Below are 25,549 nucleotides of genomic sequence, written 5' to 3'. Positions count from 1 at the left end.
ATGTATATTGTATGCAAAATCTATAATCTAAAGAGGATGAGAAATATAAACCCTACTGCTCTACTGTAAATTTGGAAATGTAAATCTTTCATGTCCTCAAGTTAAACCTGCAAAAAACTTATTTCAATTAGATATTTGTTGGCAAATGAAGAGGTTTATTATCTATTATTAATATATCATAACCTTAGTCAGAGTTCTAATCAATTTCAGTTTTGTAAAGAGTAGTACAGTAAAGATAAAGTTATCGTGTTAAAATATTACTTTGGTAAATGTAAAAGTCACCCATACGTACAGTACTTACTGACTAAAGTACTTCAGAAAATGTACTGTAAAACTGCTATTGCCACTATTTTGATAATCAATGAATCTATTTAAGTATTTTTTTAAAAGAAAAAGCCAAAATTCTTTAATATCAGCCTCTTAACTTTTCACAACAGTAAATCAGACCATTTTAAATCATCATCTTGGGCTTTGATCAATAATTTTCACCAGTTTCTGCCATTGTATCGACAAAACAACTGATCGGAAAATCTAGAAATTATTGGAAAGATTAATCAACAATGGAAGAAAGTTAGCTCAAGTGTTTCTGCACAAGTTATTTTCTTAGCAGTGTGGAGAAGGCCAGGAAACAGCTACAGGGGGATACAATACAGAGAAAATATGTATGAGTAATACCAAATTAGAAATACAAATTCTTCACATTTTTTGTTTTTTCAGTGTTACATGAAAAAAGAATCTTTTAGATTGCATCAGACCTTGTCTTTAGTTGGACATTTTGGCTGCCAAATTAGAAGGGATATGTTTTGCCACACTGGTTGGCCAAGAGGAGAGTAGAATATCTAATATTTAATTTGATGAGATGAGATGATCAAAAGTATGGAAACATGGGATGCTGTTTAGCTCAGTTGGTAGAGTGACCGTCCCATGTACAGAGGCTTTGTCCTCGCTGCAGCAGCCCCGGGTTGGAGATCCGTGCTGGGGTCCTTTGCTGCATGTCACTCCCCCTCTCTCCCACCTGTTTACTATCAATAAAGGCCAAAAAAAATACTTAAAAAAAAAAAAGTATGGAAACATATTGTCCCGAAGTCAAACATTTGAGTTTGACATCAGTGAGTTGGGGCCTCATGACCTCTGTGTGTCTATATTTCTGTCTGCGGCCTTGGTGATCTGCTGCTCTTAAGGACACAGTGTGACTCTGATTAACTAAATCTCTCTGAATATGTCACATGTGCATCCATGTGTGATGGGACTGCTGTGTCAGGTCTTTCATGACAGATGCTTTTAAATTTTCTATTTTTTTTTTTTTACACCATCTGTCTGTGACTAGCATTAGATTTAACACACTGATTGCTGCTATTCAAGCACAGCCGGGAACACCTTCATCTCCCCTTGCGCGCGGTTGGTGATCTAAATCCTGACTCTGCTGAATTAAAAAAAGGGTTTGTGGTCAGATTTAGTTGTTTGTACAATGCGTTGGAAGACAGCTCAATGAGGCTATAACTGTCTGTGACATGTTGTCCCCCTTTCTTCCTGTAAGCTCGCTGCTATTAGAGCCGCTTCTGTCTACAGTGCCGACTGATTTAGATCACTAGTCCACACACAGCGTCTGCTAATCAGCTGGTAGTCAATGAGGCAACTGTTTCTAAGAATTTGATGATAATCTGTTGGATTCTTAATTCTTTCCTGAGAAAGACTTTCCCGTGTTTATGAGGAGGCACTGCACTGTTTTTAAGACACGTAATAAGAAGAAATAAAACACACAAAAACACAAAATCTGAAGATTTTAAAGAGGTCCCCCTATCATGTCATAGCTATACAAATGACATGCTAATATGAACATGGTGAGCAGGTATAATTTTTTCTATGCCCTTTAAAAAACAATGCAATTAAAATATATATTTACATAGGTGTATGAGGGTTTAATATATTAACAGTTCAGTTATTTTTCATTATTTGTATTTACATAAACATTTGAAATTAGTGCCATCTCATCATATGAATTAAAATATATAATAATATACTTGCATTGTGTCATTTGATATATCAAGTTATATGCATTGTCTATATATTGACATATATACACACAATTCTTGACCTTTAACAATATATCATCTAGAAACATGTGCAAACTATATTTAAAGTCATTGATTTTCAAATGCACATCAGTATATATTACCAATGTATTATGAAAGGGGTACAATTTTGTATTTTGTAAAATTTTCAACTGCTGATGGCAAAAACATATTTGCATGTATTGTCAAAAATATATGTGGAGTCCTGAAATGTATTTTTAATCTCTGACATCGTATTTTTCAGTGTACGTCACTACAGTATCTCACAATAGTGAGTACATCCATCACATTTTTGTAAATTATATCTTTTCACAGGACAACACTGAAGAAATGACACTTTGCTACAATGTACAGTGGTCAGTGTACAGGTTGTAAAACAGTGTCCATTTACTGTCCCCTCAAAATAACTCAACACACAGCCATTAAAGAACCACTGGCAAGTGAGTGCACCCCTAAGTGAAGATTAGACCAGAGCTTCACAGGTTGCCACTGAGACCTCTTCCATTCACCACAACACGAAGTTGGTGCACATTAGAAATGTTAGGTCTGGAAACATGCTGTCCTGCAGCCCAGTTTCTGAAGGGAGGGGGATCATGCTCTGCTTCAGAATGTCACAGTACATGTCGGCATTCATGGTTCCCTCAATGAACTGTAGCTCCCCAGTGCCAGCAGCACTCATGCAGCCCCAGACCATGACACTCCCACCACCATGCGTGACTGTAGGCAAAACACACTTGTCTTTGCACTCCTCACCTGGTTGCCACCACACATGCTTGACACCATCCAAACCAAATAAGTTTATCCTGGTCTCATCAGACCACAGGACATGGTTCCGGTAATCCATGTCCTTAGTCTGCTTGTCTTCAGCAAACTGTTTGCGGGCTTTCTTGTGCAACGTCTTTAGAAGAGGCTTCCTTCCGCGACGACAGCCATGCAGACCAATTGGATGCAGTGTGCGGCGTATGGTCTGAGCACTGACAGGCTGACCCCCCCACCCATTCAACCTCTGCAGCAATGCTGGAAGCACTTATATATCTATTTTTCCAAAGACATCCTCAGCACTCAGCTTCTTTGGTCGACCATGGCGAGGCCTGTTCTGAGTGGAACCTGCCCTGTTAAACTGCTGTGTGGTCTCGGTCACCGTGCTGTGGCCCAGTTTCAGGGTGTTGGCAATCTTCTTATAGCCTAGGCCATCTTTATGTGTTTTAGTTTTTTTCAGATCCTCAGAGAGTTCTTTGCCACGAGGTGCCATGTTGAACTTCCAGTGACCAGTATGAGAGAGTGTGAGAGCGATAACACCAGATTTAACACACCTGCACCCCATTCATACCTGAGACCTCGTACCACTAACAAGTCACATGACACCAGGGAGGGAAAATGGCTAATTGGTCCCAATTTGGATGTTTTCACTTGGGTGTACTCACTTTTGTTGCCAGCAGTTCAGACGTTAATGGCTGTGTGTTGAGTTATTTTCATTGGACAGTAAATTGACACTGTTTTACAAGCTATACACTCACTACTTTACATTTTAGCAAAGTGTCATTTCTTCAGTGTTGTCCCATGAAAAGATATCATAAAATATTTCGAAAAATGTAAGGGGTGTACTCACTTTTGTTAGATACTGTATATGCAGGTTTCATTCATCATTTTAGTTTTAAACTGTTAGGATTTGCTAATTAGCAGTAACACAAAGTGCTAATTGGAACGTCATTAGGTTTTTCAGGTATTTGGTCAGAAAACTGAAGCATTGGACAAATTAGCAGTTTACTCTGATGATGGATCAGATGATCACCCTAAGAGATGTCAGTTCATCCTAAGGGGTACGTGAATGTCGTATCAATCCATCCAATAGTTCCTGAAAAATGTCACCCATCAACACAAATGTCAACCACATGGTGGCGCTAGAGGAAAAGTCAGGGGATCACCAAAGTCAAAAGGATTTGTCCTCTGGGGACCATGAATGTCTGCAGAACATTTAATGGGAATCCATCTGACAGTTGTCGTATATTAGCATCCCTAGAGCAGCAACATTAGCGTGGCTAGTACAAGCTGTCCTTACTTAATAAATATTTAATTATAGCGTCACTGTTGCTCTAATTCGATAACACTACAATTTGAGATTTCAAAACAATATATTGTTATTCTAATGTTAGTCCTCATTGGGAATATATCAACATGGTTCTGAACCTGTGCACTGTCAAATATATGTGGACTCTTAAAATGTAATTTTTATTGCTTATTCACTGTTGCTTTGATTTGATAACACTGCAACTTGGGAATATGACAAATCGTTCTAATTCTATGTAGTCAACAACAATATTTGCAAATCGCTCTGAACCTGCGTCAGCCAGAGAAGGTGAGAGGATTTCACCTGCTGATGACTGCCTGGCATGGACGTCAGTGCTCTCGGAGGTTAGTGTGACAGAGATTTGGTCTCACTGTGGCTTATTTCTGGAGTGGATACATTTAGCAGCTCAGAGTGAACCCTCGCTGACACCATAGCCCTCGCATTAAATGTGGCTGGTGTTTAGAAAAGCCAGAATGTCATGCGTGTAATCCAAAGCAATGGGTACGAAGGAGAAAGAGACATTTCAATGTTGTTATTATTCTAAATGTGGCTGCCGTGACTCATCAAGTGTCAGCAGAGACTCAAACCCCTCTTCATTTATCAGTTCATGCAGTTAATTAATACACTACTCAGAAACTGTGAACAAGATCACTTGGTGTTAGGTGTTGACTTGTACCATTGCACAATATAGTCTTAACCCTGTACGTCTTCAGAGGACACATTTCTGTCTCTCACCACTTCCTTCATTACTGTATGATGTGTCATGATGAAGAAGGATCGCCTTTTAAGGAAGACAAGTGAAGTGACCGAATGTAGTAGATGTTTAGCTAACTTAACCCTTCAATTAACCCCAGCGTCCTGAAATGCCTCCAGTCAGAAAGCCCTGACGTCAAAGTTCTCGTACAAGCAAAGATCTCCTGGTCGTCAGGAAGGCAAGATAAGATTCACTCTTTTGCATGTTTAAAACAAGATAACTTTACTGTGGAAAATACGTATATATGTATAAACTAAAAAGTTTATAAAAGAGTATATTTGAGTGAGCAGAAGATATTTATATGTATATATAATAAATAGATTTTCTCTTCGTGGTGCAGTTTGGAGTCATATGTGCTGAATGAAGGACGTGTTATGCCAGAGATGACACTGTGATATTTAAAAATGAAATATTATTTATTGTGTTGATACAAATATGAGACACTGTATGAATATGACACACTGTAAAATGGAAAAAAAATGATCAATTGTGATTGTTCTTTTTGTATGCTTTTGTACGATTATTGTTTACAGACTCTCTCCACCTCCCTACGCTTGTAATTTGAGTGTAATTAAAATGCCACAAAGGAGACAAAACACACAGTGAAAGGTGAATCTGACTCAACATTGTTTTTGTTTTAAGATTTTCTGTAAATACTGCGGTGATATCATTATCGTGATGCCTTTAGGCCACCATAATTGGATAGTGAAAAAAGGTATATTGTGACAAAGATTTTTTTGTTTTTAATGAATGCATCCATTGAAATTCACAGATCGATGGGCAAAATAAGCCACAGCCAAGGAGTAAGGTCCAAAGCTGCCCAGTTTGGAAAGTGTCTTGTGATGATGTTTGCTCTGAATTGGCGCTATAATCACTGACTGATGATTGATTAAAATTCAATTGAAACGTTAAAAACAATACACTGACTAAAACTGTGCTTGCTGAACTATACAAACGTTCTGAACACTTGACATGCAGAGGATTTCACGTACGTTTGTTGACCCTTATAGCACAGCTTTGCCCTGACTCATTAGAGGGTTAACGCGGTTAATGCTTCCGTAGTTTACATAGAGGTTATATCACCTCAAACTTCCTAACGAAAACACAACTAATTAATCTGTTTAGTAATGGCTCGAGACTGTGTCATGGGAGGACATTTGTGCGTGCTGGTCGGCTGTCGAACCGCGGAGTCTTACTTACAGCGGCTCGGTTATTCAGGGTTGGAGAGCGCTTTTAAAGTAGATGAAGCAAACAGCAGAAGAGCAGCAACACAATGTGTTTATTGTAAGTGGTCAAAACACGGACGGAGGAGCAGTGCAGGTTAAATACAAACGGCTGTACGATAAATGCAACAATTTGAAAATGGATAAGGTACCTGCAACACATTTCGTAGATTTACAGGAATCCAGCATGAGGCTACTGTGGCGGCTCCAGTTATACTGTCTCGAGCTTCAGCTACAGCTACTGTCAATGGCTCATTAACGTGCACAACACCAGAGCCATGAGTAATGAGGAACCTATGATAAGACGAAATTACAGTTTGGGACTCTTGCCAGAACAGTTGCATTCAGTTCGACTTCTTGACAATCGGATCGACAATCTTCTGCCCGGTGAGGAAGTGCCACACGCCGCCCCGGTAGAACTCGTTTCCAAACGAGTAGAGGAGGGCGTTGAAGATGGGGTTCGTCTTTGCCAAAACTGGAAGCACCTGAGAACAGAAACAAAGAGTTACATCATGTTTAAAGAAGTTGATTTTAAAAGGAAATTTGGCAAAACCTACAAAAGTAAGATCCAAGTTCTGCTAAACTGGAATCACCCTTTATATTGAGTTACTAGTTACATGATTAACTTCCGGCCTTTTTTCACCATTATGACTATGTTTTCCAACAACATGTTAGATTCATTAAATGGAGTAAGCGCTCACCATTCTTAGTTTCGGAGACACAACCTTGACGTTCTCGAAGCAGGCGTAGATGCACATGAGGACGTAGGGGCCCCAGCACATCAGCATGACCCTCAAGGGCATACTGGTGTTAAACTAGAAAGCAAAGTTCATTGTGTTACTGAGGATGTTACACAAGAAATGCAGTGGATTTAAAACTTCCATGCTGGAAATAAGAAAACAACACTTTAGATTGGTCTGCTACATCTTGATAAACTACAAAAAACTAAACAAGTTAAGGTTTGACTGGCACTCTTTTAATTACGTCATCTCACTGCACCATCTTCTCTGACAGGGGTTTAATGGCACCAGTGTGAGGAGCTGGCCTCATCTCAACGTGTTCAATTGATGATATTTGCACAACAATAAAAAAAATGGAAACTGGCATTAATTCTCATCTTCTTTTGCTGAATTTCTTGAAACTCTGTTAAAATGTGTGCTACATTTGAATGGAAAACAGGCAAATTACGCCTCATTTCGCCTCCATAAAAAGGTGGTCTCTTTAAATCTTGGACTGCAACCACTTCTATACAATGCAGGAGCATGTATTTTTGTTTGTGGCCCCAAAAATATTAAAACGGGAGGTTCTATGTGATATAACGCAGAAAGAAATGTGTCAGGTGTAGGGAAAAGGGTACCCGCCAAGTATAATACTTGTTTGGAGCCCCAACAAAGATCTAGTGGTTTTAGTGTGGTGACTGTTGCAGCACATTTACCCTTTGGTGATGAATCTTCTTGAAGTGTTTGTTGATGGAATCGTAACATGAGAACATGGTGATAGCTGGGAACGTCAGGTAGAGCACCACCAGAGTCAGCATGTAGGTCACGTAGTCCCTGTTGAAAAGAAACAGGTCGCGGGAAAATGTGAATATTCGTCAACATAACGTGCAAAGCTAGCCGAGATGAAAGAACAAAAAATTGACGGTGATGAAAACAAAAGTAAATGGCTGCACCTGTCCCCTCTTGTGTAGTCCAGCGTGCAGCAGGTCCTCATGGGCTCAAAGTCATAGACGCCCCATCCCATGAGAGGCACAGCAGCCCAGAAGATGGACAGAATCCAGATGATGCCGCTCATCGTCAGAGTGGTGCTCCAGAAGAGCTTCTGTCCTGCGGGATAAAGACTTTGGTTACGTCTTTTGGATGTGAAGAGACAATTTGATTCTGATTAAACGAGAATTTGATTTGTTTGTTTTGATATAGATAACGACGTGTGTGTTGAAGCGTTGTGTTGATGTTCTCCATCAACTGTCGGCCCTGAGCGATTATCAGCTCGATATTCAGAATTTTCTGTTATCGGTATCAGTGATTTTTCTGTAAGATTGTGGATAAAATAAACAAATTTTAAACTACTTTAGCGTCCTCTCACACAATGTCCCGCCCACAACTATATCCGATTGGTAACACGTCACATTTAACAGCCTGTAAACACTGAACAATCAGAATCTGCAAAGTAACTATCAAATAAATGTAGATCGAGAGGAAGCACGACATGGCTTAAAAATAGAAAATACACATTTGTACTTAAGAACAGTGCTTGAATAAATTGTACTGAGGTTTATTTCATCACTGGTTGTTACAAAGATTCTAGTTTTTACTGCGAATGAAGATCAAACGCAAATATCAGTTTTCATCTCCTTGATTTCTAACAATCGGTATTAGTATTGGCCCTGAAGAATCCACATCGGTCGACCCCTAATTCATGATGGGACTATATTTTTGCTCTTCTGAGCAGTGACTTGAGCTTTACTGTACTCACTGGTGCAGTACTGGTGATATCTGTCCCAAGAGATGGCAGCCATGAAACTGATGGACGCCAGGACTGCTATCATCCCCTGAAAACCGTGGAAGGAGCATCCATCTTGACCAAATGGCCAAGACCTAGAAAACAAAATGAGGCTTCAGTCTTACACCAGGATGCAGAGGAGTGGTGCCAGTATTATATTGTAAAAGTATGTTGGTTACAATAGATGTTCTATATATATATATATATAGACACAGTACTGTACTTTTCACTCTGCACAGAGCGTGGGAGAAATAAGAGGGTCGGTAGGGGGGTCACACTGTGTGTTAATCCAGTCACATGACACGCAGGTTAAATAAGACAATTGTTAAGAGGTTTAAAAAGGACGTAATTTTATTCAAATGCTGCTACATTTCCATTCAGATCCTGTTAGGTAACTTCAAACAGGCCCGCTTGTAAAACGTGAACTTTACACAGTAAATAAAGTGGATCGGATTATGAAACCAAAGGCTTATTTAACTCGCAGCTATTGGCTTATATTAAATACTATGCAACACTGCTGAGGGGCCCGTGGAAGGACAAACACAAGACATTTGAGACTCAGCGTATTTTCTGCGTTTGATACCTGACATAGCTCGCATACGCGGCAGTCAGTCCGTTAATGTTCAAACTGAGGTCAGCCACAGCGAGGTTGAACACGAAGAAGTTGCTGGGGTTCCTCATCTCCTTCACTGTGAGGAATGACACGATGCTGATGGCGTTGAGGAAGAATCCCAGGAGACCTGAAAGTGGCGAAAAAGTAAAAGGAAATAAGTCTCCATCGTTAAAGGGAAGGTCCACCAAGTTTGACTGAGTGTCTGTGGAATCTATTGCATGTCTGTTCCTCCTGGAAGAGATCAATCCTCTGTTGCTCTTCCTGAGGTTTCCTCTATGTCTCCCTACCTTTAGGTTTTATAGGTGAGTTTTTCCAAATCAGAATTAAGAGTATTCAAGGCTACATGATCCATAGTTGGATTTAGTGTGTCAACGCACAGGTCATCATATAGGCTACAGATAGTTAAGCCCCTGTATAAAAAAATTGCCTTGACTTAAAAAGACGGATCAAGTTCTGGAAACAAGACATTTTACAAGTCATGGTGTATTTACAGGTCTTAATGAGGACAACTGCATATCTGAAAAAAGTAGTATAAAGCCTTTTGTGGCTCCAGAAGAAGCTGCATGTAATCTGATAAATGGCCTCCGGTGATGTCACGCAGAGGCAGAGATGCATTGTGGGTAACGTAGGCACCAGGTTTTTGAAAAGAAAGAAGAAGTGTGTTGCCTACATTACCCACAGTTCAATTTAGCCACACAAAAGGCTTTACACCCTTCCCCCCCCACACATTCAGTAGTCCTGCCCAAGACCTGTAAACACAATTTAATGTGTAAAACAGGTGGAGTTACCCTTTAAATCAGAAGTACCAATAACATTTGTTCCTTCCGTCCCACCTGAACTTTATGTTTTGGCCGATAACACAAGGCAAGTTAATTTGCATGGCGCAATTCAGACACAAGGCAACTCAAAGTGCTTTACAGGGGATTAGTATTACATTAAAATACATTTAAAACAAGCAGGAAGAAACCAAGAAAAAAACACTGATTTAAAAGAGATGAGAGCTAGAGATGACCTGCAGCTTTCTGGGAGAATAACTGAGCGCTGCTTCTCCATCTATATTTAGTTTTGACTCTTTTGTCTTTTGGCTGAAAGCAGACCTGCACCTGAAGACCTCAGATGTCTGGACGGTTCATAATGAACAGGTCAGCAGCAGATCAGAAATGTAGTTCTGCCCGATAAGAAGTACAGATCCAATACCAGAGCATTTAAGAAAACAAATCAAGGGAGGCCTTCTCTTACGTAACAATTATAATGTTTAAGTTTGCAAACATTTAAAAACACCTTTTCAGCATGTAACACATTGACATTTAATAATATAGAAAGCTGGCTATTCCGACTTTAATTTATATAATTTATTGGGAAAATAGTGAAAAACTGTCCCTGGTCTCCCCTTGAGCTGAACATTTTTTAACTTTAAACATAATGATGAGAAAGATAAAAACAAGAAAAAAAATGCAATGGGTTTGGTTTGTCCTAACTGCTGCCGCTTTGATTATCTAACCAAGTGAACTGTCCCTTTAATCCTCACAGCAGCAGCGTCTTCCTGTTCGCGCGGGGCCAACTTACCCCCGACCAGCAGCGCCGTGCCGAATGTAAACATATCGAACTCCGTGAAGCCCTCCGGTAGTGTGTACGCTGCCATGTTGACAAAATGCACGAAATAAAAATAAAAACTTTGCACAAAAACGTCCTCCTGCTGTCGTGTTTGTGTCGTGTACCACCGTCTGCCACGACACGACGCCCTTATAAAGGCTCTTTCACGTGAAAACGCATAAAGAGACTAATCTTAATGAAAGCCCCTTTTGCAATCCCTCGAGGAATGTCCTAACGAGCAAAACTTCCTGCGAGTTTTGGGATCCCACTAATTTTTTTTTTCTTTTCTTTTCTTTTGGTTTTCTGCGCAGCTCTCTGAAGTAAACTTTGTTGTGTCAGGACTCTAATTTTTCCCTTTTTTTGCAGGAGAGACGAACTTTCCCCTCAATTCTGTTACTTAATTCAGCCGCCGGCGTTTATGTCGTGGTTGAGGCTGATAAGGAAAAGAAGAGAGGAATCATGGGAAATGTTGTTTTTTTTCAACCAAAGTCTTTATTGGTTGGCCGATGTTTTTTTTTTTTAAATTAGATATAATAGTGCTGGGTTGCATATCAAAGAAGCTCTTAAACAGACCAGACTCTCATCCAATTACATTTTAAATCCACACAGAAACACTTTTGTTGATGTCACAGTTTGGGCTGCATCAGAGGTCAGTGTGTGTCACATTCATGTTTTTTTTATGTATTGATTTGATTGGCCAGGATAACCCTCATATGGTTAGGTAAACAAATCAAATAAATAATGATAAATACATATGGTAAAATTAACATTTATTAACAAAAACGCGCCACCAACTGCAGTCGAACACAGCAAGGAGATTACGAGAGAGAGGAATTCCCCAGACTCCCTTACAAAATCTCTCAGTTTTGTGCGTTGTTGAGTTTGGAGAAACTTTACAGACTTTGTGTCACGCTGTCCACAATGAATTCTTAATTATTTGGTCCTTCTTGTAAATTCGGCACGTTATACATGAACATAGACATTTCATATGGGAGAGGAGCTTATGTAACATGGATGCTGCCTGTTTGTCACTGTAAACAGAGAGTCCAGTCTGCAGTGTAGTTCGTACACTTGGCAGATTTACCAGAGCATAGTCAAGTAACATTAGGCTTCATGATCAAAGGAAGTTTTTATATCATTTAGATAATCAATTAAAGGTTTTTATAATACATTTTAGGGGGTAATGTATTTAGGGGGTCATTAAAATGTAGTTTTACTCAATACATTGACTGAATGTCTGAGAGTATTGAAGGCTACATGATCCATAATTAGATAAAGGGGCGTCAAAATATATACACCAGCTAGTTAAGCCCCTCAAGGCAAATTTGTGATGTGGGGCTGTATAATATAGGATTGACTTGACTTAAAAAAAAATCTTTCTACAAAACTGTATTTTGGGGCATTTTTTGACTTAACTATGATATATTAACAGAACCTACAAATCTGACACTGAATTATTTATTTTTTTCTGAATGAACTAGGAAAATTGGACATTTATGAAGATAACACTTTCAATTTATTGTTTTCCTTTCTGCCTGCATAAACTAAAATATTGCTATGTAAAAAGTGTGTGTAGATGTGTGCCTGTATTTTTCTGTATGTGTGAGTACATGCAGTAAGTGTGTGCGTATAAATGTAAAGTATATGTGTGTATTTGTGTCTTTAGACGTGAGCTGTAATCTAAATCCATTTACTGATTTCAACTGACATCGTAAACAAGCAGCGATGGACTTTGGCCTCCAACGTCGCCACATATTTTTATAATTTGCTTCTAACCTCTCAAGCCACGCTTACCGTACTTGTTTTTTCTGCGTGTGTATGTATTGTATGATTTTACTAAACCAAGCCAAAGACACATTTTCCTTTGCCTTATGATGGATAATAAAGGTTTTCTCAGTCTCCAGTGGGTGGGTTAAACAGTCTCCAGTGTCAAGCATTGCAACATCAAGGAAAGGTCAGTTCCACTAAGCAACGACTTCACACAAAGACCTAAACGTTGTGGTTGCACATTCAAGAGGGAACTGACAAATCACTACAGAATTTTCACAAACAGATGACAGAAGATCTGCTGTTTCTCTCTCAGTGGCCGCATTAAGTGTAAAATATCAGTTAAGCAGCCTGTGAAAGCATCCAGATCTTTTTAATTTGCTCATCAGCTGTCCTCAGCCCTGACCAGAATAAAGACAGAACGAGGACAGCGGCTCTCGCTGCAGCCTGAACCTTCTAAAACACAACATTTGGGCCCGGTCTGATTGCACCACTAATCTGTTCACAGATTACCGCAAACTCATTAACAATGAAGTAATGTTGTGCCCCAATGGATTTATAATAGCCTTTTCTCAAACCGTCCATATTGTCCCGTCCACTTTCAGACTCTATCATATATTCAGAGAAAAAAAGAGCTGCTGCGTTGATGTTCATCGCTTCATCTGCTGCTCTGACAGATGAGACTAAAAAAATGATATCTATCATATGAAATCAGAAAATTTGTTGCCTTAAATCCCAACAGCACTCCCAGTAAAAGTGTTGGTGACAAGCTGAGGGTGCAGTCTGAGGTCACGCAGGAACATAAAGCAGCAAAGGGGCCAATTTCACAATGCAAAAGATTCAATATAACAATCCGTTAATCTACTGCAGCTCAGTGTGATGAAGTAAGAACCGGTCCAGAACATGAATGTAGTGGATTGATCAACTGGTTGTAATCTTAGTTCAGGAGGTTTGTTTATTGTTTTCCTGGACTCTACACTATCTTGTTCTATTGATATGTTGATGTCACAGTCAGCTATAAGTCAAAGCTGCAATAAATAACCCCAAATCATTTGATGAATTTTAAGCTCAACAATAGTAAAGTAGACTAACAAGCTACATCCTTTGCAATAATCAGTAATATAAATTCATACAGAACATCTAAATTTAATGCAGCGCCCCTTTAAACTAATAAATAAAACTCATTGACTGTAACTGACCTGAATACTCAATATTTTGTCCTAAGTGCCCTCACAGTGTGGTTGCACATTATTAATGTGTTGGCCAACACTTAATTACTCCGTCATAATCTTCAGGTTTTGCAATGAAACAAAGGTTTTAGTGTCGAAACTGCGTTTGTGCTCACGGACTCTGAAGAGCAGCAGCCAAGATGAAAAACTGAAACAATTACTCTTATTCTATTCTTCTACTTCTATACATTTTAGATGTAAATATGATCATGTTCATCCCACTACACTGTTTTAATTACTTTCCAGAATAACATTTCACAAGCAAAACATGTAATGTGCCTATAAACGCTGCTGTGCTTTACTATTAAACTAACCAGTAGTCTATAAACCACATTAAGTCGGCGACACGTTGAAAAATAACAAATACAATACAATGTGTCTTTATTAAGCACTGGGAGCTCAGATGAGGAAGGGAGGTAGGGACAGGTGCAGGGTTGGTGGTTTTATCAGGTCCTGGGAACAAACATATATTAATAATGGGGGGGCAGAGAGAGAGAGAGAGAGAGAGAGAGAGAGAGAGAGAGAGAGAGAGATGGAAGGATTAAAGGATTACCTGTGAACCTGTGAAAAAACCCACAGAGACTGTGACAACTGTCATACAAAAAGTGTGTCACACACTGTTCTGCAGGATACTACTGAAAAAGGTTTAAAAACAAACACAATAGTACTTTAGTCATCAGTGCTCAGATCTTTTACTTGAAGCCTACAAGGAACTTTTCTTTTTTGTTTATTCTGGCGGCCCCCTTTGGACAAAAGGTGACGATAGTGAATGATGTAAACTTTGTGTCCGGCCCGACCATACCACCAGACCACAGGTCAGCTTCTTCCCTCCGTCTGGGAGACTCCCTCAATTCATCCGCAGCATTACGTCATGAGAAATAAATATTAATTAAATTGGTTAAATAAATGACCAATCTTCTCACTCAATGATCTTGTGTGCTTATGTATTTCAAATAGAGGCGTCCGTCTTAAATTGAGATGGGTTCATGAATACTACAGCTGGTAAACACAAGGCTAATTTTGCAGTACTTTAAATACAGTTAGGTATTTTAATCTGCAAAAATAAAAAGTTTTTAGATCAAATTTTGTATCTATGATCTGAATCTTCAAAGTTGCAAAACTGTATAGTGGAGAAAATAATCCTGAATTTCACTGTAGCGAAAGTATAAAGCACTACGAAATCTCAAAAGGTTAAAGGTAAAGATAAAATACCAAAATGTAATGAGTAAATGCACCACTGGTGTTTGTATGATCTCCACACTGGGGCGAGTGACTTTATATTTAACTTGTAAGTCATAAAATCATTGAAGATGGGGTTAATCTCAGATAAAGGAAGAGTTACATACATGTTTTACACTGCTCAGCATTAGTTATAGAGATATTGGGATATGGGTGCATAATGTGGAAATGCAATCAAAGTCACATGCAGTGTGTAGCATTATTTTTTTGGGGGGAAAAAATATTCACATAATCCAAATACCCCTAACTACTATGAAGCAGTGTGTTTTTACCGACTGATTTACTAGATCAAAAAGTGTTCAGTAAGTGTGAGGCTAAAAACAAGAAGGTGAGCCACATAATGGAATAAACAAAGGTGGCCGCTCCACACTGCCATCTGGTGGCCATTTGTAGCTAAGTTCTCGCCATCGGACCTGTAAACAACAGTCTGTCAGTGCTTCAGAAAAGGAAAAAAAACAATTTCAGGACAAGCAGGCGTGACGAGAGAGAGAATATGAGAGAAATGTCTTTAAACCGGAGAAAATCACTGAGTTCGTATCAGAGTTTGTGGTGGGTAGATGTGCTTGTAACGGTGTGAAGAAGCTCTTTTTTTTTTTACTCTTTTACATTTGGTGGTTTATTTGATTCTAAACTGACAGGACAGCATTGCCCAACATCTTAAAAAACAAAGCATATTTCAAAACCGTCAAGGAATTCCTCATGAATGCTTTAAGATAGTCATGATTATAAACCTCCCTGAACTACCTGCTTCCCTCTGCCTCATTTAGGCGGTGCACTCTACATTGTGTGTCCATAATTAAACACCCAATCAGCATTTCTTGGAGAATGAAAGTGAAAAGTGTAGCAGCCTATCAGCGCTCAGGAAGCAATAGCCTAATCGTGTGAATGAAAATAACCCAAGTCCCTTCACTAATCCCTGCCTATCCTTTTTATCTCTGGATTCAGACCAGTCGGAGCAGTATGGAGCTGTGAGCCTGCACACCACCACCATGCATCCGATGCCTCGTTAGACCTGAGCTGCTGTAGATCTTCTTCTCTTCTTCTCGTAGTTTAGTTGCATAGTGAGTTTTAGTGGAGAAAATGAGTCGACATCTCGCTGCTGCGTTTTGTCTGGCTTTAGTTTTTCTTCCCATGCTGTGCAGCTCCTGTCCCTCACAATGCAGCTGCTTCTTCCACAAGTTGAGCGATGGATCAAAAGCAAGGTAAGCATCCCAATTATTTAATTTCAATTCTAGATTTTACACATATTTTTATTTATATCTTGCTTGCTAAACTGATTTTCACTGCAGCTTTCTTCTGTTCAGTCACTCTGTATTGTGGAGGATTAACTTGGACTTGCCCTTTAATCTCCTTTGCTTGTTACCGAACAATAGGTTACTACGTTTTCTCGAATAAATGCTGAACTATACTATCTTTTATATGAAATGGAGGCAGATTGTATGTTTTATTTGATATTTAATCCAGCTCTGCAAAGTCCGGCAATGAATATGCTTTCTGAAAATTCATATTTCTATTTTTTATTTCCCGCAGGAGTGTGCTTTGCAACAATCCGGAGATCACTGTGGTCCCTCCAAATTTCCCCTCCGACACATCGAAGCTTCGCATCGAAAAGACGGCGATCACGCGGATTTCAATGGACAACTTCCACTACCTCAACAACCTGGAGTTTCTCTGGATGTCCTTTAATTCACTGATCTCACTGAGCGTCGACAGCTTCCGGGGTCTTTACAACCTGGACGAGCTCCGGCTGGATGGCAACACCCTCACCTCCTTCCCCTGGGAGTCTCTGACCGACATGCCAAACCTGAGGCTCCTCGACCTGCACAACAACAAGATCTCTGTCGTCCCTGCGGAAGCCACCGTCTACATCAAGAATCTCACCTATCTGGACTTATCCAGCAACAGCCTGACGACCGTTCCCGCTGACGTTCTCACAATGTGGCTGAGCGTGAAGCCATCCCAGGACACAGATTCCTCCAAACTAATTCTCGGTGAGGATCAGGCTGTGACATTTTGGGATACTGGGACGTATTCTTTTTAATCTGCCTTGCATGTTGACCACTTCTTTGACACCAGAAGCATTTAAAGCTGGGTTGGGGATTAGTCTAATTATAGTTATTGTGTGTCAGGTTGTCAGACTTATTCTATTTATTCTAAGACGTAACGGTGGAGGGAAAAGTGGTATTTATTTTCACTGACAGCACTTCTGGCTTCCTCTTCAGGTCTTCATGACAACCCGTGGCTGTGTGACTGCCGGCTCTACGATCTGGTCCAGTTTCAGAAGTCCCCATCATCCTCCGTGGCTCTCATCGACACCAGGCTGAGGTGCTCTGATCCGGAGAGCTTGTCAGGGGTTCTTTTCACCGAATCAGAGCTGCAGAGGTGCCAGGGCCCTCGGGTGCACACTGCCGTGGCTCGTGTACGAAGCTCACTGGGCAACAACGTCCTGCTGCGCTGTGGCACGGTCGGAGTCCCCATCCCAGAGCTCTCCTGGAGCCGTGCCGATGGCAAGAAAATCAACGGCACTGGTAAGTCCAGCTGAACTAATTGCAGATGTGCTTAAATTAGAACCAAATCTATTTCTAAGTCAAAGCATCAATGAGATTAAAGTTATTCCTTTTGTGCCAATCTGCTTAACACTGTGGATGTCTGCTTTGTTATTTTTCAGTCCAGGAAGAGATTTCCAAAGAGGGCATCATTTGGTCTATTCTGAGCGTGCCTGCAGTTTCTTATCGAGATTCTGGGAAATACTTGTGCAAAGCGACCAACTTCGTGGGCACTGCGGACGCCATCATCTCTTTGGTGATCACAGATTCCTTTCGGTCCGAGGAAGCAGGTGGCGGCAATTCTAAGAGAAACAGAGGGAAGAAACCTGGTGGCATTGGTAGAGCAGCATACCAGGAGAAACTCATCGCCAGGTATGTTCCTCCGCCGACAACCCCTGCCGCCCAACCCATCATCGAACCTCTCAATGGCAAAGGAGTGACTGGGAAGTATGAAATCGAGAGCTACAGCGTGTCTGACGACACCTCTCAAGGACGAGGGAAGGTGTCAGAACTTCAGAAGGCAGTGGAGGTGGAGCGAGATGCCCTGAGTAACTTGGCAGCCAATGCCTCGTCCTTACAGCAAGCTCCGGAGAAAAGGGTGGTGCGCTCGGTGAAGGTGATCGGTGACACCGACCATACTGTGTCTCTGAACTGGCGAGCCCCTACAGCCACAAACACCACAGAGTTCAGCATCCTGTATGCTGTATTCGGTGAGAGGGACATGCGTCGGATCAATGTAGGGGCCGGGAGGAACCGTATCACCATCGATGGCCTTGTGCCAAAGACGAAGTACATTGCTTGCGTTTGCGTCAAAGGTCTGATCCCGAAAAAGGAGCAGTGTGTAATCTTCTCAACAGACGAGGCGGCCAGCGCTAGTGGCACGCAGAAGCTCATTAATGTAGTGGTGATAACAGTAGCCTGCGTGATTGCTGTCCCCCTGACACTGATCGTGTGCTGCGGGGCACTAAAGAAGCGCTGCCAAAAGCTGCTCGGGAGGGAATCTAAGGAAATGCAGGACTCGTACGTTACGTTTGAAACCCTCGGCCCCGCGGCCAAAGCTAAAGGGATGGAGGGCGAGTATCTGGCCAGGCTAAATCCTGATGAATCCAACAGGCTGCTCTCAGCGAGGTCCAGTGTTGACTCAGAAGCCACGGCCAGGACTGAGGGGCCACCTAACGAGTATTTCTGCTAATACCAAATGTTTGCCACGACACTTTTCTAATGAGAAACGAAGGTGTTCAGAGACTGAAAAGACTCAACTGATCCTCTTTTGGGGGGTCTTCAGAGGACACCAACAGCTCTGTCAGCACTGGATGTATTAAACTGTTTTACAGCCTTGCGGGAATAAAAACCACCATTTATTTGGTGGACAGCAAAAAAGGGAAACAACACACCGAGACACAATTTATTTTACATGTTGTGTAAATGTGTAAAAAATACCTTTTTTTTTTTTTTAATTCATCATGCACTTTTAAAAGGACATGTTTTGCAGAGGAAAATGTCTTAAAACGTTGCCCTAAAAGTCTAAAACCCAATCAATTTAATTTCTTCCAATATGTAACTTCTGCATTGTGTTATAATCTTAATTTAAAGTATTTAGACAAAAGAGGAGCCAGCAGTTATTAGTCTATTTTCCATGTCAGTATGATGTTAACGTGCCAGGTTTACTGTCAAAAACCTACAATACAGTGGGCCTACATTTTATAATGTGCAAATAATTGTGACCTGAAAAATATGTGTATGTATGTATGAATGTACCGTATAAAAATAAATGATTTTTAAAAAAATATTTATATGCTCTCAAGCTTTATTCTTACATCTCAGAATACAGATTTTTAAGTACATAGTACGCATTCATGTTCTCTACAGGATGTACTGTAATAACTTTTTTGATCACTCAGCCCCTCATCTCGACCCATCATCGGTCAAAATTCCAATTTGTCTAACACTTTGGGTTGTCTCCAAATATTTGCAAAACTGCTGATAGAATGGTGAACATCGCAAACATTACACCTAACATGGTATGACATAACAGGACAGACATGCTAACATTTGCATTTTGTTCAAAACCACCTCTGTTCCTGAAAAAAAAACCTCACACAGCAGCGAGCATCTTTCTTTAGCCTCATCAGGAGGCGTCGAGACAGATAATCATTAATTTGGACAGTGCTTAGTCAAAGGTAACTTTGTGGCTGTTTCCTTACTTTGTAAAGAGTATCATGACGGAGTCAAGACTCAGACTCAACAGGATAGAGCGGAAGCCAAGACCCAAGGCCAAGGCAGATGAAATATCTGATTTAATGACACAATTCAACTGAAATAGTCCAGAAAACAAATGTCCAGACTAACTAATCCTCAAAAAGTATTTAGTAAAGAAAGTCAGAGCCAAAAAACTAACAACAAGGCATGACCTGTATTGACAATATGTCGTCAACTAAACTCTTGCACGATATTTGGGAGATTCACTTGAACATCAGAATTATCTTTTTGTTAAACCAGGATAAAACTCTTGGACATCAATGAAAAAATGTCAGTCAAAGACTGAACCTACAGTGCTGTTGATGATTTCTGTTTTCACACTTGTTTTATATGCTGATATGGCCTTTAACAACCTGGGAGACAACCAGTGTTCAGATTATTGAGGTCAGATTACAGTCCTCTCCAGACATCTGTCTCTCTCTGTAGCCCTCCCTCTCTGTGCTGATAAGCCCGACGGGCTCCGGCCCACTTAATGCAGATGGCCCTCCTTTCATGTCGATGCCCGTGCTTTGGTGGGGGACAAATAAATTAAATTAGACTGATGCAAAGCAGTTCGGGGTAATACCTAAAAGTAGAATTGCAATACAATCGAATTTGACTCACTGAGTCTAGATTGAACATTTGGGCCATGTTTTTAAGCAGATCGGACAATGTTTTCTTGCCAAAGTGGACCGCTGCTATAAATAAACCTTACCTATGTGTGTCTCATGTCGCTTGGTGTCTTAAGTGTTACGTCAGTGAGGATTAAGGTAATAGGCTTTGTCCCACGCAGCCCAGGGGCTCGTCCTGCTCTCACAGGCCTATTTCACGAGCTCCTCCAGGAATATGGACGCCTTTAATGTCGCGTTACGTATCGCTTTGGCATTTTATGTCATCACACCTGGATCGTCGACTTGCCCGATCGGTTGCTCCTGCACAGATGATAACTTGGGAAGGTAAGTGATCACTGAGACGATACAAACTATTTTAAGTAGGTTACGTGTTAGCCATGATTCTGTAACCTGCTAGCCAAATTATCCTAGCACTGTCTTTAATTTTGTGCAAGTGGTCCACGTAGATCAGTAGCTGGGAATATAAGATATTATTTTGTCTAAACAGATCTTGTCTTCCTGTTCTAGGTCTTTACTATGTATGGAAACCTCCATGGGACGAATCCCAGAGGACGTCCGGCACAATTTCACAAAAATCCGAATTGAAAACTGCCACCTGACCGAGTTACCACAAGGATCTTTCTCTAAAGTTAGTGCCTTGGAGTTCCTCTGGTTGAATTTCAATGAGATCACCCTGATGAACATCAAAAGCCTGGAGGGGTTGGCTAACCTCACTGAGCTCAGGCTACAAGGGAACAAGTTGACTTCGGTACCATGGGCCGCGTTTCGGGACACCCCGAAACTGAAGATTCTGGACCTCAAGCACAACCGCCTGGATGTCCTGCCTGAGCACGCACTCAGACACTTACCTGCACTGACCTACTTAGATTTATCCTTCAACCAGCTTAGTGTCATATCAAAAGATATCTTCACTCACTGGCCTCTATACCAATCGGCAGAGAAGTCGTGGGGGAAAGAAGGGCTGGTCTCCAACGTGGTTCTGGCGCTGCACGATAACCCCTGGTTGTGCGATTGTCGCCTCAAAGGCTTCGTCGAGTTCATCCGGACGGTTGGCCCTCCCATCATTCTGATGAACTCTTATCTGAAGTGTTCGGGCCCCGCCTCCAAAGCTGACAAATTCTTCCACGAGATCCAGTTGAAAACATGCATGAAGCCTGTGGCCTCTGCCCCAGAGACTAACATCACTTTGCCTCTTGGAGCAAATGCAACACTCACATGCTTAGTCAAGGCCAGGCCCGGCCCGACCATTCAGTGGCTGTACAGTCTGAAGATTATAAGAGGATTTGCTGGTAAGATTTTTTTTTTTTATTACTACCATCCATTAAACTGTCGTGAACCTGCTCCCGGAGCACTTAGTGTGGTATATGTTGAACCCTCAGGATGCATCTGCTTCATGAGAGATACAGTACAATGCCCTCTTTAAAGGTTACGGTGCCATGTCTTTATCGGATGTAAACAAACGATTTGCTCTGACATCCTGTCTTCTCTTGCAGCTAAAGAGACTCAAATAAATGAGGAGACCATCTCATCCCAGCTGCTGATCCCGTCTCTCCACCTGGCAGACCGAGGACTCTACACCTGCATGGCAAACAACTTCATTGGCAACTCCTCTGTCAGCATCTCGGTCAACATCAGCACCTTCAATTCCTCCTATCCTCTCCCTCCACATGTCCCCAGGTTGTCGTCTGATGACAACACCTTCATCGACATCCGCATCGCCAAGCAGACAGTTTACGGCATCACCCTGGAGTGGCACGCAGCGACAGAAAACCCGGCAGAAACCTGGTTCACCATCCACTTCGGAAAATACGATTCACCCAAAAAGGAATTGATCTACATCGGCCCAGGCATCAGCAGCTACTCCGTCGCCGACCTGCTTCCTGTCACCAAGTACGAGGTCTGCGTGAGCCTAAAGAATCAACCGCCGAGGGAAGGCCAGTGCATCGTGTTCGTGACGGGGAGCGACATCAGCGAGATGGAGCAAAGAGAGAGGCTCATCCACATTATCGTCATCGTGTGCGCCATGGTGCTCGCAGTGCCGGCCGGCATGTACGCCTGCACCACCGAGGCCAGGTTCAGCTGCTTTGATCGCTGTGTGGATCTGTGGAAGAAGCGCATGCGGCACGGAGAGAACATGCAGGGAACGGAGAGGCAGGGCACCTTCGACAGCCTGCAGGCAACCAGCGAGGAGGGCCTGTGCAAAGACTCGGAGGAAAAACCAAAAAATAGGCGGAAGTCTCAGGACCGGTGCAAAGGAGGAAGTGCAGCTCATCTGTACTAGCAGCAATGTCGAGAAATGTACATACATGTGAATTTGTAAATAATGTTTAAAGTTTTCACAAAAGCCCGAGTTTATCTTTACATTTGCGTCACGGCACTAATGAATACCTGATCTTTGAAAACAGAGGGTCGTTCAACGAAATCAACAAAATTAATGCTGATATAATGAGAGTATATTATCTCCTGACTCCTCAGAGACTCCTCTGACCAGCTGGATGAAAAAGTAATTAGTCTTTTTAATCTGCACAATTGATGTCAAGACTTTTGACCTCTCAAAAAAGATTGTGTCAAAATTACACATCTGCGAACTCTTCTGGTACAACATGAGAGAAATATCAACCTGTTAGTTTGTTTGAATATATATATAAAATAATGGAAAGTGAAATCAATACAACAATTTTAAGTGATAGTATTAGTTTTCAACGTTTGGTGGACAGTAAAAATTACAGGGGACAATGCTGACAAAATGCTGACAACAATTTTAAGTGAGAAACCCTTTTTTTAGGCCTTGTTTGTCGTGACCAAAACTGGTCTTTTAACCATGATGATTTCCCAACCCTAACCAAGCGTTTTTTTTGTGCCTAAACTTAACCAGCGCATGAGCAATTAACTTATCCGTGGTTTTGCATAAATGTACATACATGTTACATTTAGCGTAGAGTGTGTCAGTTCAGGCTTCTGTCTCTGTTTGGATTAGGAAAAAAAGAAACAGGAAGACATTTTCAAAGTGTACAGCAAACAGAACATTTTTTCATCCAGATGATCATTGAGGATTCTTGAAATATGTTTAGACCAAGTTTTGTTAAATGATCTTGTAGGTTTTCCAATTTTCCATTGTTTAGGAAACTCAGATTTTTGCTGATCGACTCTGTGACTCAAATGTAAAACTAATGAGGGAAAAACTGGGGCTAGTATAAATATATAGTCATTCTGTAAATATGCTGTATATCTCAATATGCTGTATATCACCTCCAAGTGGAGACGCCTTTATTCCTTACCGTAAGGAGTTTTTGCAGTTATCTATGTCAATATACATGTAAGATTTTTGTTAAAATGTATTTGATATTTCTTTTAAGTTTCTTTTTCTTACTGTTTGATACTGAGCGCAAAAAAAACATGCGCTTCATTTAATCCCTCCATGTAAAAAATAAACGCATACATATTTTCTATTGTTTCTCTTGGGCAGAATGCAGATTTGCTGTCGTGTGACGGGAATGAAAATGCTGCTTGTTGTGGATTAAAGGGGGAGTCAAAGACAAATGCTGAGACATACTCTGATTTTTTAGCACAATCACTCAGGGGATTTGTTACATAAGCGGCGTTTTCCCGTGCATTTATACATACACTCGTAAGCTGATTAAAGCGATTTTCTATCTGAATCCTGGTCAGCAGAACATGATATTTCCATTTAATGACAGCTCTGAGCTCAGTGTGTCTGTCAGCAGATGAGCAGAGGGTACGCGTAGAATTTCAATTTGTCGCTTCAGCCCATTTGAAAAGGTTCAGCGCCTCCTTTTTATCTGGTAGAATGCTTTGTTTAAATATGATGAAGATGAGTTTTAGTGTTACATAAATGATGAATTCACTCAGTTCACTCTCACAGTGGAATCACTGCATCCTTTGTACACGAGCATTTCTTGTGATTATTTGTTACATATGATTATATAAAGAATATAAAGAAGATAATATTTTATGATAATAAATTAAGCAGTTTTGGAGGCAGTAACCAAATGATAACACAATCGAAAAAACAATCCAAGTCCTGGTTTAATCAGTAGTTGAGTTGGTTGGAAGTATTATCTGCAAAATGTGTTTAAAAGTAAAAGGTCTAAAGAAAAATCCATCAGTGTGTCAGCAGGATTTTACTGCTGCAGTTGCTTGACGCGGGTCTTCCATTTCATATTCTGTTAAGTCTTTAAGTCCGGTGGTTCCCAGCCTCACGGTCGGAGGATCACAAAGTAAAAATGGAGGGTTGAAAGATGATTAAAGGATAAGTTCACTCAAAAAAGGAAATTCAGTCATTATCTAGTTTTGCAGACCACAAAACATTTCTGGAGATTCGCAGCCAAAAAACAACTGAACGACTTAAATAAAAAACACAAAATGGCTCCATACAGCTCGTCCAAGTCTCCAGAAGCCCTGAGATCGCAAATTGATTTGAAAAGACGTCATTTACACCCTCTTTGAAGCTAAAAGCGTTGGCACAACTGTGCTTAACTGTGGCTCGAGGGTGTTCATATATAACATCCTTATAAATCAATCTGGAATCCCAGGTCTTCTGGAGACTTGGATTACACCAGATGAGCTCTATGGAGCCATTTTATGTTGTTGAATAGGAGAATCCTGCAGCTGTTTTGCTGTGACCTGACTTTCCAATGGCATGAAGGTGAGCAGATGACTGAATTTTCATTTGTGGTTGAGTTTATCCTTTAATGGGAAAAAAACAACAACTTACCTGTACTTACAAGGGCACTGTGTAGTCTTGGAGAAGAAATTCAAACTCAGAATTTTACTATTTGCAATTTGAATGAGGTAAGAATACAAACTATAAAATATTTTTTTCTCCATAACTGAATAAACGAGCTGCTCTCAGAGGAAAATAAGCTCCCAGAACACTGTCTGAAGCTAGAAAGGTGGCAGGGTCCGCCACATATAAACAAAGTAAAACAGTATTACACCGTGTTGTCGTTTAAGGTCAGTTTGTTTATTCAGTTTATTCAGTTATTCAAAATCCCCCAAACTACACCGTGCACCTTCAAACCACATTTCAAATTAATCAATCTATTTCATATA

The 25,549-nt window shown here is 40.8% G+C and overlaps 3 protein-coding genes across 3 annotated transcripts; 2 read left to right on the top strand and 1 right to left on the bottom strand.

The window, feature by feature from the left end:
• Positions 1–6,154: 6,154 nt before the first annotated feature.
• On the bottom strand, positions 6,155–11,273 carry rgrb (retinal G protein coupled receptor b). Its single transcript, XM_030399213.1, has 7 exons — positions 10,799–11,273; positions 9,203–9,359; positions 8,593–8,714; positions 7,790–7,943; positions 7,553–7,670; positions 6,819–6,932; positions 6,155–6,602 (listed from the first exon to the last, which is right to left on the bottom strand). The coding sequence occupies exons 1-7, from the start codon at positions 10,872–10,874 to the stop codon at positions 6,462–6,464; spliced, it is 882 nt and encodes a 293-aa protein (XP_030255073.1). The 5' UTR covers positions 10,875–11,273; the 3' UTR covers positions 6,155–6,461.
• Positions 11,274–16,008: 4,735 nt separating this feature from the next.
• On the top strand, positions 16,009–19,016 carry lrit1b (leucine-rich repeat, immunoglobulin-like and transmembrane domains 1b). Its single transcript, XM_030399443.1, has 4 exons — positions 16,009–16,262; positions 16,591–17,051; positions 17,283–17,588; positions 17,729–19,016. The coding sequence occupies exons 1-4, from the start codon at positions 16,141–16,143 to the stop codon at positions 18,796–18,798; spliced, it is 1,959 nt and encodes a 652-aa protein (XP_030255303.1). The 5' UTR covers positions 16,009–16,140; the 3' UTR covers positions 18,799–19,016.
• Positions 19,017–20,685: 1,669 nt separating this feature from the next.
• LOC115570837 (leucine-rich repeat, immunoglobulin-like domain and transmembrane domain-containing protein 2) lies at positions 20,686–24,016 on the top strand. Its single transcript, XM_030399598.1, has 3 exons — positions 20,686–20,800; positions 20,984–21,765; positions 21,970–24,016. Exons 1-3 carry the CDS (start codon positions 20,691–20,693, stop codon positions 22,755–22,757), a joined length of 1,680 nt encoding a protein of 559 aa, XP_030255458.1. The 5' UTR covers positions 20,686–20,690; the 3' UTR covers positions 22,758–24,016.
• Positions 24,017–25,549: the final 1,533 nt, after the last annotated feature.

This window comes from Sparus aurata, chromosome 20, assembly GCF_900880675.1.
Source record: "Sparus aurata chromosome 20, fSpaAur1.1, whole genome shotgun sequence".
Classification (NCBI taxonomy): domain Eukaryota; kingdom Metazoa; phylum Chordata; class Actinopteri; order Spariformes; family Sparidae; genus Sparus; species Sparus aurata.
This window is presented reverse-complemented; position numbering and strand designations above follow the sequence as displayed.

Bases quoted from the DNA above. Each gene is read 5' to 3' on its own strand.
- rgrb (XM_030399213.1), bottom strand. From the start codon at position 10,874: ATGGCAGCGTACACACTACCGGAGGGCTTCACGGAGTTCGATATGTTT. The intron at 9,360-10,798 runs GTAAGTTGGCCC...CGCCACTTTCAG, and splicing joins CACGGCGCTGCTGGTCGGGG to GTCTCCTGGGATTCTTCCTC. The intron at 7,944-8,592 runs GTGAGTACAGTA...TTTATCCCGCAG, and splicing joins ATATCACCAGTACTGCACCA to GACAGAAGCTCTTCTGGAGC.
- lrit1b (XM_030399443.1), top strand. From the start codon at position 16,141: ATGAGTCGACATCTCGCTGCTGCGTTTTGTCTGGCTTTAGTTTTTCTT. The intron at 16,263-16,590 runs GTAAGCATCCCA...TATTTCCCGCAG, and splicing joins AGCGATGGATCAAAAGCAAG to GAGTGTGCTTTGCAACAATC. The intron at 17,589-17,728 runs GTAAGTCCAGCT...GTTATTTTTCAG, and splicing joins CAAGAAAATCAACGGCACTG to TCCAGGAAGAGATTTCCAAA.
- LOC115570837 (XM_030399598.1), top strand. From the start codon at position 20,691: ATGGACGCCTTTAATGTCGCGTTACGTATCGCTTTGGCATTTTATGTC. The intron at 20,801-20,983 runs GTAAGTGATCAC...TTCCTGTTCTAG, and splicing joins ACAGATGATAACTTGGGAAG to GTCTTTACTATGTATGGAAA. The intron at 21,766-21,969 runs GTAAGATTTTTT...CTTCTCTTGCAG, and splicing joins GATTATAAGAGGATTTGCTG to CTAAAGAGACTCAAATAAAT.